The sequence below is a fragment of the Heterocephalus glaber genome, unplaced genomic scaffold, assembly GCF_053883595.1.
Source record: "Heterocephalus glaber isolate CG9 unplaced genomic scaffold, H.glaber_assembly_v1.0 deba00001673, whole genome shotgun sequence".
Lineage (NCBI taxonomy): Eukaryota > Metazoa > Chordata > Mammalia > Rodentia > Bathyergidae > Heterocephalus > Heterocephalus glaber.
In genome coordinates this window covers 17,089,378-17,102,616 of record NW_028258410.1, presented here as the reverse complement: position 1 = coordinate 17,102,616, position 13,239 = coordinate 17,089,378, and the positions used below count along the sequence as shown (strand labels likewise).

The 13,239-nt window shown below is 49.6% G+C and overlaps 1 protein-coding gene across 6 annotated transcripts in view; it reads right to left on the bottom strand.

The window, feature by feature from the left end:
- Window positions 1-12,443, bottom strand: part of Zfp64 (ZFP64 zinc finger protein) — a 77,028-nt gene extending 64,585 nt beyond the window's left edge. Inside the window, exons 1-3 of one of the 6 annotated variants that reach the window (XM_087197700.1) lie at window positions 12,240-12,443; window positions 10,689-10,739; window positions 9,173-9,412 (exon numbers count right to left, since the gene is read on the bottom strand). Coding sequence is in view for 5 of the 6 variants with exons in the window: in XM_021239105.2 (XP_021094764.1) it covers window positions 9,173-9,412; window positions 12,240-12,285 (286 nt within the window). In the remaining variant the exon portion in view is untranslated. The remainder of the gene's footprint in view (window positions 1-9,172; window positions 9,413-10,688; window positions 10,740-12,239) is intronic. The other 5 variants (XM_021239105.2, XM_087197699.1, XM_013077158.3 and 2 more) reach the window with 5 other exon arrangements.
- Between the last annotated feature and the right edge of the window lie 796 nt (window positions 12,444-13,239).

Sequence of the window (13,239 nt, the reverse complement as noted above, 5' to 3'; positions counted from 1 at the left end):
GCAGTGGGCCACAGGGTTAAAAACCCTGCCTGCATGAGGCTGGCACTCTGGCAACAAATATATATATATCAGGTGGTGCTGATATTAATCCACATATATGGAGAGAAATAAAGCAGAGAGGGGCCAAGGGGGCACCAGGGTATGCGATTTTACATAGGGTGGTCCTGGAAGACCTCAGTGAGGTGATATTTGCATATAACAGGGAAGCATCTGCCTATGACATTATGTCTTCTGTTGCAGGTGACTGGAATCAATAGCAACAAAAAGGCAATGGGTGACACCTGCTCCAGCCTCCTGGCTGGCTTTAGCACTCATACTTGGACATGTGGCTTCTCCCCAGGATCCTGCATGGCCAGTATGACCTGTGTGAGCAGGGATATCCCTGGGAAAACCTTCAGGTGGGCTTGATCACAAGGCCCCGCTGGTGACCAACACTTCTGCCAGGATCTTTGTGTTTTGAATGGGATCTGGTGTGGGTGGCCACACATTCCCAGGTGTGAGGATGCTCCATCATCTTGGATCAGCTTTGTCTCCACCACTTATCCGTGGGATCTTGAACAGCTCATTTCTCTGCTCTTCAGAGTTTTTTGCTGGTAAAGTGGGAAGGTGAGCAGGGACCTCAGGGATGAAACTATTATTTTAGATTCAAGGAGGTTAAGATATACCGAGAATGGGCCACTCAGCAAGTGCCTGACAGTTATCAGCTGATATTACAGGAACTCTGTGCAGTAATAGATTTTCATTCATTTGTATATAGATTTTCTGTAGCAAATGGCATTGGCCTTGGGGAATCTCAGGGCACCCAAGTAGAAGCAAAGGCAGCAGGGACAACCTAGCATCTGAGATCTGCTGAGGGAGCTGACTCATGGCCACAGGTGGAAGGTGTCCTGGGGGGTCACGCCCTGTCCCTACAGGAGAACGTCCTCTGGCCCTAAGGGCCCTTGTCTTATGTGGGGGTCTCACAACTTTTTGCAAAAAGGTCAGGGACTCATTCCCAACGCTGGCAGGGGGCTCAGATCAAGTCCCACGCACCTGCTGGCAATTTCAGCTTGGGTTCTGCCTCTTCGGGTTTCCCTTCTGTCTCTCCCATGTGCTCAGCACACACCCAAGAGGCTTCTGTGTTTAGGCTCGGTTTACAGCACAGGCATCTTAGGTCTCGATGCTGCCTGAACACGTCAGATGGACATATGGATTCCATAGGAAACCAACACCTTTTTCTCTAAAGTTCGGAGTCACTGGCATCTCAAACCTGTTGGGCTCACACAGACCAACTTTAGTTCCTTTTCCCCACACTGTCCTCTAACTGTCTAAAGACTGCTTTCCTATCTCCCAATCCAATTTGCTTCCCCTTCCTCATCTTCAATTCAAAAATTCCATTAAGAGTCCCTTTCTCTTTTTAGTTATGTTTTAAAAATTTATTTTTATAAAATACAGTGGGATCTCAGTTCATGAACTTAATTTGTTTCATGATTCTGGAAAAGATGGCCACGTTCATGTTCATGCGGGAACAATGGCGGTCGTGTTCGTTATTTGAGGCAGAGTTCGCAAAAACAAGCAAAACTTTGCCAAATGCTTCTGTTTGTGAACCATATTGTGTGCAAACAAAAGCGTTCATGAACCGAGGTGCCACTGTAAAAGTAAACACTAATTGTAGCAAATCTGGGAAGTACAGAAAATTAGAGAAGAAAATAAAAACTGCCCAATGCGGTTGTAACAAGGCAATGTGTACCTTCACATTAAATGCTCATTCTGTGCTATACTTCTTCCCCAAGTCACTTCTCTCCACTATGATTAAAAAATTATTTGTGGAACTATTGAAAGAGCATGAGCTCTTCCATTTGGATGGATGGGCCACACAAGGACAGACTTGTCTCTCTGTCACTGTCTCCTAGCATCAAACACCGGGCCTGGTGCAAGGCACGCACTTAAAGAACATATGCTGAATCAGAGATGAACTACCCGGCTAACATATGATGTGCGTACAGATTTCAAAAGTATAAAACTAGACTCACAGTTTAAATCATTTCATATTCTCCTCTTTGTTATTAACAATTATACAATTTTGTATGTCAAAACATTTTGCAGTACTTTTATCCAAAACTCAATTTCTAATGGCTGCAAATAGTCCATCAGTTTGGTTGTTGCATAATATAATTAAACCACTTTTCTTCCCTGGACACTGAGGAGGTTTTTAGGTAGACTTTTTTGGGGGGTATCAGGGATTGAACTCAGGACCTTGCACTTGCAAGGCAGGCACGGTGCCACTGAGCTACATCCCTGGCCAGGTAGATTTTTTTAAAGTAACAACTCTCCAGGATTTTTAACTTATTCCTAGTTTCTTCACATATGTTCCTTTAAGTTGAAGAACTGGGGCAAAGTGGTCTGGGTGTTTGTTGCTTGGTGATGCACATTTGTAAGATCATTTCAGAAAACTGAAACCATTTACGTTCTCTTTTTCCTTGGCTATTGAAGACATGATTTGACAGGGCAAAGTGGAGCCACCTGAGTTTAACCTGCACTTATTCCACAATGAGTGAGGCTGAAACCATTTTCCACTCACATACCTTCTTTGGTGAACTACCTGTTATGCTATGATTTCATTTCTATTGCAATTTCCACTTTTTTTTTCCATTGATTTGTTCTTTACAGATTAAGGATATTAGGTGCATCATCCTATATTCCAAACTTTTGAGATTTTCTGTTTTTTCTTCCAGTGTGCTTCATGCTTAAGATTGCTATTTAGGGGTCTAGTTTTCCAGGCAGGCATCCCAACTGCAAATTCAGAATTTGCTTTTGAAGAGGGACTCCACCTCTTTCTCTTCCACGCTCTTCCTGTAGGGTGTTTGCACATTTGTCCATTCCCACTCAGCTCTTGGGTCACGCTGTCTCTGGAGCCTCTGGTGATTGGTGGATTCCCTGGCCACGCCCCCTCTGGCACTGCTGATTGGCCTAGCAGCAGACAGCTGATGGCAGCTGGGCCACTCAGATTCACTACATGGAATTAGGAAGTGGTGCTAAAGCGCCGCTGGTGCTTGGTGTGGACTTTCCTTCTGAAAAAGGAAGGTCCAAACCTTGGACAGTCATGCGGGTAGTACGTTTTGCCAGTGGCCACGGGCTCGAAGACCACCTTAGGATCTCATTGAAACGTGGATTCTGATTCAGTAGTTCTGAGTTGTGCCAAGATCCAGGTGGTGATGGGAAGACCCTTCTTTAAGCTCTGAGGGTCTAGGAAGCCCTAGTACATTTCTAGCTTCCGGTTCAATCGCTTTTTAAAGATCCAGCTGCATCTCTACCCTCAATTCTCCATCATTTTCAATCCTTCTAAATAAAATCTCCTTTTTGGTTTGAACTGGAGCCACAGGAGGGGTCTGTTCCAGGCAAATAATCACAAAATCTATCTTCCCAGCATGAGAATCCTCCAAACATGAGAAATTAAAAACAGGATTAGAACAGAGATTCTCTCCATGCCCCATTCTTCCTTCCAGTCATTTGATTCTTTTATTCCTCAGCCATGAAGCACTTTGATGTGCCAGACACTGGCACCAACAGATTTCTCTCCTTCCTCCCCCTTCTCCTGCTCTAGTGGTCCTCAGACTGGATCATGACAGAGATTCTGATGTAGTACCTTTATGGCTGTACGCTAAGACATTTCCCAAGTATCCTCTTGCCTTGGCCCTCTCTTGCACAGTTCTGCTGTAGTCCATTTAATGGAGCTTCGTTAGAGTGAGGGTGTGTGGAGGGGCTCAGGGCTTGGCAAGAACATGAAAGGAAATTGACACCTTTGAGCCGTGGAACCGACCTCTCATCTGCTTTGCCTGTTGCTCTGGCTGGGGGTGGGCATTGAAGAATGTCTGAACCGTTTGTCCTTTTAGTTTGGTGTTGTTAAGAGCAGCAGAAGACACGTGAACTAACCCATCCAGCCACTCCCAGGCTGGCTCAGCATCCAGGACTCTGCTCAACCCTGTGGGACATTATCCCCAGGGTGAGGGGCCGGGGGATCTGCATTTCACCTAAGCCTCAAGCAGCTTTCCGCACAAATAAGTCTGAGAAACACTGCAGTGAGAGGACTAACCTCAAAGGCAGTGGGTATGGCTTTAAGAGAACAGGTTCTGCAACCAGGGAGCCTGGCTTTGAGATCCAATCCTGCTCCCTTCTGTCCTTGCCAGTCCTTGTCATCTTGGGCAAATTATTTGTAAAGCACACTTCTGGCTGTGTCAGGGAGGGGCATGAGGTTGTGATCCTGGGGACCATATCTAATCCCTGGCCACTTCCTCTCTGGTCCTTTTCCTGTTCTTTGCTTCCTGGATGCCATGAGTTAAGCAGCTTTCTTCCACCACGTCCTTTCACTATGATGTTTCTGCCTTGGAGCACCTGACCATGGACTAAAACCTTTGAGACTATGAACCACAAAAATGTCTCCTCCTTTAAGCTGAATGAGTCAGGTATTTTGTCCCAGCAACTGAAAAGCTGACTGATACATTATTACTGCCTGATCCTTCTTGCTGTCTTACTGAATTACATGTTAAACAACTTCCAGGAGAAAAGCCAAAACTAAAGCATGGTTCCTACCACACACCCTGATGCCCTGTGGAATTCATCTCCCCTGCTGCAGTCCACTGGAAGTGCCTCTTTCCCACCCTCTTCCTCTCAAAAGCTCATGTACATTCAAGGCCTATCATATATTTGACCTCATTCACAGTTTTTTCCCTCTGGTTCTCCTGGCTGGGATAGATGTACCGTGAATTCTTTGCACCTTTATGCTGCACTTGTCACAAACACCTGGGCTTGTACATCATGTGATCAAGTCCTCCTCCCTCCTCAAGGGGCTTGGAATTCTCTAGGCGCAAGCATCTTTGTGACCTCAGGCACACAATTACCCCCAAACTCTCTTTCCTGGGTCCCTGTGATGTGGTGGGTGCCATGGCCCAGTGCTTTCTACACTTTAACCCATTTCTTCCCTACAGAAGCCCTTCCCTGCCCTTAGGCCATGACGGTTTTATTGAATGCCTACCATGTACCAGGCCTGGTGCTGTGGGCAGAAAACAGACTCCCTGGGGCCCTACTTGCAGGGAGATTTACAGTCTAGTGAACTAGACATTAAACTACTTATTTGGGGCTCACGGCCAAATTGAACCTTGAGATTCTTTCTGAAGGTTTTCAAAATCAATTCAGTGGCCTGGCCTTCCCTGTGTCACTGTTCTCTGGTCAAAGATGACCAGGACACAGTTGAATCAGTTTATTCATCACTGCAGTGAAGAAACCTGACAGCACGGAACTCTGGAGAAAGAACTTACCCTAGGTTTGGGGTTTGTGTTGGAAGCTTTTGGGGGAGGCTTAGGAAAGCCTGAATTAAGGGCTGCTGGGAAGCAAGTGGACTTCTGTGATCTAAAGTTTTAATAGGTAAAGACCTAGCCATCACTGAGATTAATGGGGAGTAGGAAAGACTGACAATGCATGCCCCACTTCTTTCTGGACTTAGTCGTGGCTACAGAGCACTCCTGTTCTGGTCTCCAATGTGGTCACAATGTGGTCTGGTCTGACACTGACATTCTGTGAAACTGTTTATGCGGAACAGAAGAGCACAGCCCAGCCCCGGGGTTCCGGGCAACCCCGTCTGCCTACCACATGTGACTATTAAGCAAGTGTCAACCTGACTGGTTAAGAAATGCCCAGGGGGTTAGTAAGGCGGACTTGTGGGTGTGTCTGGGTAGGTCCTGAGGATGACCTTAGGCACTGTATCTGGTTCCCAGGTCTCTCCTTTCTGGCCCTATTTCCTTGCTCTGTTTCATAGTGCTATGAACTAAGCTAAGCACCTGTGCTCTACCATATTCTTCCACCATGATGTGTCTACTCTGGAGCCAGCCAACCACGGACTGAATCCCCTTAACTGTGAGCCCAATCAAAGTTCCTCTAAGTTGCTGATGTCACTGTGGGGAAAGTGGAATTGCAGCCTGTAAGCCACGTGCCCAAGGTCACGAGGCTCACAAGTGTCAAACCCAAGATTCCATATCCCAGGCCATCTGTCCCAGGAACACAGACTCTTACCTAAAAAACCCTGTTGCCTCTCTACTTATTCTTGTGCCCACTTTAAAATGAGACAGTGAGGGGTCTTGTAATTTGGCAGCATCACGTGGCTCCTAAGGACAGCCAAGACTCAAGCTTAGAGACCTGGCTTGGGGTGTAGCTCTGTGGTGCAGCACTTGTCTAGCAGGTACAGGCCCTGGGTTCCATTCCCAGCACTTGAAAAACCCAGAACAAACTAAACAAAAACCAAACCAAACCAAAAACCCAGGGACCTGACTCCAAAGTCGCATGATTTTAACCCATGAACTCTGCAAATGCGTGAGGGCTGCTCATTTTTTTCAGCACCATCACTATCTAATTTTACTTCCCTTATGTGAAAGTTCTTAAAGCACAGGCCGAACAATAACAATAGACAGCTTTTAAAGCCAGAGGGCATGTTCCACTAGCACTGGGAAGAGGGGAGACATAGGTGACTGAGGAAGGGCTGGGCTGAACCAAGGGCAAACAAGCCTGGAAAATGTCTCCCGAGGGCATCTGGAAGAATCAGTGTGGCCGCAGGGAGAGAGCGAGACCTGGGGTCCCCCCCCCTCCCCGGCTTGTTAGAAACGCAGGTGCCCAAGCCCCACCTCCAGAGCGGATTGTTGGGGGGTGGCTGGGGACAGGTGCCTCAGTGAGCTCCTTGGAACAGACAGCTTGTGGAACACTGATGCCCAAACTGGGGGAAAGTTGGGCCCAGAAAACCACCTAGGTGTAAAAGGCAAAGGAAATCAGGATTCTGCTTGTTTGGCTGACATGGCTTCAGGCAGCTGAGTCAGGCAGTGTTAAAACTTGGGCAGACTGTGTCATCCGTTCTCCGCCCGCTCACAGTCTCTGCATTAATAAGTGCGGGTGCTAGTGGGGCCCAGTGACTCCATCTGGCCCACCGCGTGGCTCATCACACACCTCATCATAAGGAACGACTGTTCAATGAGAGGAGAAGGACCTGCCCACAGGCTGGGGCCACCAGGCAGTGGACGGGGTGCTAATCCAGCAGCCTGGCTCTGGAGCTTGCGTCTCCCTCCATGCTGGGCAGGAGATGCCTCTTTTGGCTGGGCAGAGAGAGGACTGACCTCAGGCATCCTGAGCGATGGACCTGGAGGGAGGAGGGGGAAGCAGCCTCTCCAGTGGAGGCAGGTGATGACACTGGCGGCTGTTCACACTCAGTAGGTGGGTGTGCCTTGTGCCAGGGCCCTTCTGGGTGCTGGATGGGTGCCAGCCCACAAGAGGGCTTCGGGCCTGACCTCATGGTACCCACCAGTCAGTGATGGGGACAGACCTTAACTGTGCACCTCCAATAACCACCTAAGGATAGCAGGGGACCTATGTGCGCTTGAGTGTGTGGTGTCAGCCATGGACTCCAAGGAAATGCCTTGAAGCTGAGCCCTGCCTTTATGGAAAAGCAAGTGGGCTCCAGGCAGGAGGAACAGCGCCTGTGAGGCCTGAGGCTGGAAGACACGGGGCTCTTTCAGGAAACTGCAAGGCCTCAGCATGGCTGCGGTGGCCCACAGGGAGGGAGCATGCTATGAAACCAGATCCTGTGTGCAGACAGGTATTTCAGCGCCGGAAACAGCATACACGAAGGCTCCCTTACTCTGTGGCACATACTGCAAAGGAACAGTCTTTTTGGTTTGTTTGGAAGTTTTACAGGATAACTAACCCAGATGGAGGATTATTGAGTAAATGTGTTTAGATACATGTTAAAATGGAAATTTAAAATTTAAGTTTTAAAATGGGAAAGACCACAAAATTGTCCAGGTTATATAAATTTATATCCCTGGAGAATGAAGGTAGGCCTTCTCCTTATTTTAATTTGCAGTTCTGTCATTACCAAGGTGACGGCGTGTCCTTTTGTGCTCAATGGCTCTGGTATATCACCTGTTGCTCTTTTTTTTTTTTTTTTCTGGTACCAGGGATCAAACTTGGGACCTTGTGCTTGCAAGGCAGGCGCTAGAACCACTGAGCTAAATCCCCAGCCCACACCTGTTGCTCTTAACAACGTAATTACTTCGTGCTTTTTTAAAAATGGTATATCCTCTTTTCCATTCAGTCTACTTTATTTAGTTATTTAATTTTATTTTTTCTGGTACCAAGAATTGAACTCAGGACTGCGTTTGCCAGGCAGGCATGGTGTCACTGAGCTACAACCCTGGCCCCCCGTTCTTTTTTTTTGCTTTTACTGGTTTTTATGAGTTCTTCGTACAGTATATGAAGGATGTTAGGTTAATCATACCTGCTACATTTTTCCCCCAAGTTTGTGTTTCGACTCTTTGTTTTTTACTTTGGAAAAAGGTATAACCCTTTTGCAATAACATTTATGATTCTTTTCCTGGGCAGGGAGTCTATCTACAACCCACCTTCTTTGGTAAGCACATCAATATATTTATAAAACTTAAATTTGCATGCCTTTAAGTAAGGAGTACATTTCTCCATTTCCCTGTGATACCCAGCACTGGTTTTATATATTTTCACATACTACAGTATCTCATAAATGGGTTACTGGTCCCATCAGACACATGGTGTAGGTAGAGGTGTAGGAGCATGGGTACAGGTGTATATCTGTATATATGTGTGAATCTCTGGGTATATTTACTCTAGAACTTTTATGGCTTCATTTGTGTATTTAAATTTTTGATCTCTCTACTCTGACAGGTTGAGTGGACACAATGGAGAAGAGGGATAGGATGGGCTTATTCCTGGTCAACAGCAAAAGGAAGGACAACATCAATGCTTATTTGTAGATTTTAAACAAATCATGATGTCTTTTGTTCCTTCACACAAGTAATATAAACTCAGGCTCACACATATTCCCACGACCCGAACAACCCCTTGTTTTATTGCCATGCTAGTCTTTTTTTCTTAGTACAGTTTTGCTTGAGAAACCTGGTTTTTGTCTGCCTTGCTTCCCAAGTGACAACACCTTGACCTGCTAGTGCTGCTGTAACCCAGCAGCTCCCGGCCTGACTGGCCTGCTGGCTTCCCAGTGGAGCTTATTAAAAATAATGGATCAGCAAGCCTAGGGGGCGGGCCCTGGGAAGGTATTTTAACAAGTTCCACGGAGGTGTCTGGGCTGCAGCCAGGCCACCTCTAACCTCAAGCGCCCCGGCGGTACCTGTGATCGTCTGGGTCTCGGAGGTGATGGTTCTGGTAGCGGTCTGCGTCTGAGTGGCCGGCACCGTCTCCTCTGATACAAACTGGACTGTGCTGGGGGCTGTCCCGGAAGCGCTGGTCAGCTGGCAGCCACTCTGCTTGTGGGCTACAAAGGTGTCCAGGTTGTTAAACTGCTGCTTGCAGATGCCGCAGATGTGGATGTCGGGGGTCAGCTCCACCAGCACCGTTGTGCTGCCTGGAACTCCATGGGACAAAAGGGAAGTCGCAGATTAATTCCCATCGGCTCAGGAACCATGCAGACGGAATCTTGGCAGGGATCAAGGGCAGACAAGGCTGATGTCGGCCCAATGCTCTTTCCACCTCCCTTTTCTTTCTGGCACACAGAAACCCGATTCTGTTCTACCTGCAGTTACTCAGATCCAAGTGGTGGTTAGTGGGTCCCATGGAATTTTTTTTCCTCCAGTGGATATTTTTTTTTGGTACCGGGGATCGAACTCGAGACCTTGCGCTTTCGAGGCAGGCGTCGGAACCACTGAGCTAAATCCCTGGCCCCCAGTGGATATTTTTTGCAGGACAGTTTTTGATGAACAGGGCTGCCCTGCATTTTGCAAGACAGACCAGCAGCCTCCCCTGCCCCAACTGAAAGGTCATTATGAAAACCAATCTTTTACCTTTCTAAATACCCCACAACCATGAGAACCACTAGTCCAAATAATTGTGGCCACTCACACACCTGTGAACCCCTCCAGTGCACTGCTAGAAGAGTTTCTCGGACAAAGTTTAGAATTCATGATAAAAAGGGAGCAGAAAGAGCTGGCACTGGTCCCTCTTCTTTTGGCTTTCAATGCAGATGTGATGTTAGGGCTTCTGCAGCCATCTTGTAACTATGAGGAAAATACTAAGATCTCTACCCATCTGGATTTGCCTTCATTGATCCTCTAATTCTACCTTGGTATCAATGAATTCCAGACTTCTTTTCAGGACACCACAGCTCAGGTTTCTGTTACTTATAGCTAAAATTCATTCCTAACTGACAGGAACATTATTTCTCTTCAGTAATGATACCAAGAGTTGATATTTGCAAAGCACTTAGGACAGCATCTGGCACTATATTAGAAAATATTATGTAAATGTTAGTTAACTAAGGAAATAGAATTAATAAGTCTTTAATATGAGAACTTTAATTTTTATTTATATTTTTGTATTATTATAAGAAAGCTCATGTTTACAAAAAAGCTTGGGAGAAACATGAAGAAACAGTAGAAAAAACACTTATAATTATTCCATCTAAACTCCCATAAACATTACAAAATATTTTATTTTCATCACACTTTGCATATAATCATAGTGTATTGTAAACTAATCTTTTCCCTACATTAATATTATATAAACACGCTGCTCTGTCATTAAAATCTCTGTATAGATACATTTAATGGCAACACTGTATTCCATATAATCTCTGCAACAATATTTACATGATTTCCATTTTCCCTCTAAGTTAAATGAGACAAGATTACCTTTGTGTGTGTATGACTGGTGTCCGTCCACGCATTCTCATTTTCTGAAAACTTAGATTTGTATCATGACCAGTTTTCCCCAGGTCTAAGACCAGAAGTTTCCGTGAGGAATACGATCTGACTGACCGGCTAGGGAGAGGCCCTGGGCTGTGTCCCCTCGCAGGGAGTCTGTGCCCCACGTCCTTGGACATCCCCTGGATGGCGGGAACAACGCCTTTGTGCTTGTCTCAGCCTCCCTATAGCGACTGAGCTGCCACGAAAGCAGCCGGAAGCCAAGGACGGGAGAAAGGAAGTGCTGGGCATTGGTGGAGATTCCTTAATTGTGGAACAGGACTGCTAATACCCAGGATGAGGGAGTTCTGATACCAAATAATGGGGGTGGTCGTGGGTGGGACACACCCAAGTTATGGCCGACACCTTCCTTGGGACCCTCACACTGTCACCCACAGTGATTTTGGGTTTGGGCATTTCTCCTAAATGAGAAGAGAGCTTTCTACTTCCTGGAGGTTGTTGAGATCACTAAATGAGATGCTGCTTGTCAAAGGCCAGCAATGCCCCGCCCACCGGCTTTCCTAAATGCCTTACCTGGTGGGGTCATTACTCTTTCCACGTGGACATTACTGCACCCACAGAGGAGATACTGAGTCCCATTGAGGTGGGGAGGCTGGGGTTTGGGGGGAAATCTGTGTTTTTCATAAGCTGGGCAGGGAATGCCCAGCCACGTTTGGGAGCTCAGGTCTCCGACAGGGCCAACAGTAACAAATGCCCAGCTGAGCACTTACGATATATCAGGGGTCTGCCAACCCCTGGCCGGGGCTTCTCAGACTCCTGCACTTCAGCATCGCCCAGGAGGTGGCGAGGGACCGCAAGATGCCCTGGCCCGCCCCTGAGGTCTGCTGGGCGGGGCCCTCGGAGCTTCTTTTGGTTTTTTTCTTTTTTTCCATACACGCTCAGGCTGCCAGGTGGCCCGAGTGCGCTCGGTCCCTGGACCACACATTGGGACACGGTGCTCGGGGGAGGTGGGAGGCGAAACCTGGGACTTGAAAAAGGGTGATGTCCTCACCAGAAAAATTAAAATAAACCCCAAACTCAAAGAAAGCGGCCAGGACTCCGCTGCCCATGCAGAGCCCACCTCTGGGGTCGGAAAGGTTCTGTAACTCGCCGGCGAGATCTCCAGTCCTCGGGCTCTAAACCTGAACCACTGAGGCAGAAGTTTTCCCTCCGGGTTGCCCTGGTTACCCGCGGAGCTCCCTCCCTCCCTCCCTCCCGCGTCCAGACTCCGCCCGGCGGGGAGGGAATGCCCAGGAGCGCGAGGGTCCGGGCGCCGCCCGCCTCCCCCACCGCGCCCGCCCGCCCGGGTAGCAGGGCCGGGCACCACTCCCCATCCCGCCCGGCCCGGCCCGGCGCCCCCCGCCCCGCGCGCCCGCCGGGTCCCCGTGTCGCGGCTGGAGGCCGTCACCCCGATTTCGGGGCCCCAGGCCTGCTGGCTGCGTCGCGGGCGTGCTTGGGCCCGGGCCCCGGAGCGCGCACTGCGCCCGGAACAGCACTTACTTTGCACCGGGCCCGGGAAGCTCTGGGCCTCGCCGCTCGCGTTCATGGCCGCAGCCTGGGGGTCCCCGGCCGGCCGCGGAGCCAGGGCGGGGGGCGCTGCCCTACATGGTGCCAGGACTTTCCTTCTATTTCTCCACACCCCCCCGCCTTCCTCTCCCAACTCTGCGAGGCGGGGAGGACGGATGTAAGGCAAGCTCCACTTCCGCTGCCTAGAGGGCGCTGGCCGGGCCGCGCGCTCCAACCCGGCCATGCATCAGCGCTGCCCGGGGACACGGCGGCGAATCCCGAGCCCCGCGCCGCGCGGTCCCCGCCCCGCCGAGTCCCCCGGGACCTGGGTGGCCCCGCGCATCCCGGCGACGGGCGGGCGACCGCGGGCGGAGAGGAGCCGGAGAGAGCGGCCTCCCGGCGGGGGCGCCTCTGCACCTGCCGGCCGGACCGGGGGTGATCGGCGGGGACAGCGCGGCTGCGGACTGGCGGTGCGGGGCGCGGGCCGGACAGATCGGCCGAGCACTGGGCGGGTCCCCTGCCCTCCCAGCCCCGGGAATAGCGGGCCGTAGTCCTGGGCGTGCTGAGAGTAATAACGACCCATCCTAACGCCAAGGGGTCCCCTGCTCCAGGGGTCTCCCAACTTTCTAGCCCGTCACAGTCGCTAGGTTGAGGCTTCTTAGAACGCAGACTGTGGACCCACCCCGGCGTCTGATTGAATAGGTCGGAGAGGGGCCCAAGAACGAGCATTTCTGAGTTCCCAGATGCGGTCCCTGACGTGCCTCGGGGTGCACACTGCGCTGTCTGCTCTGCCCCGCTCGTCCAGCCTCAGCTCGTTCTGTTCGCTCCTTTTCTCTCCTCAAGCTCAGGGGCTCCTTGTCCATCTTTGAACCTTCGCTCCAGCCTTGGGTCCTTTGCCTCTTCCCTCTGCTTGTGACCACTTGCCACCACCCTCTTGATTCAAATTCACAATCCTAGGGAGGCTCTCCTGGCTGGCGCGTTGTAATACTGCAGC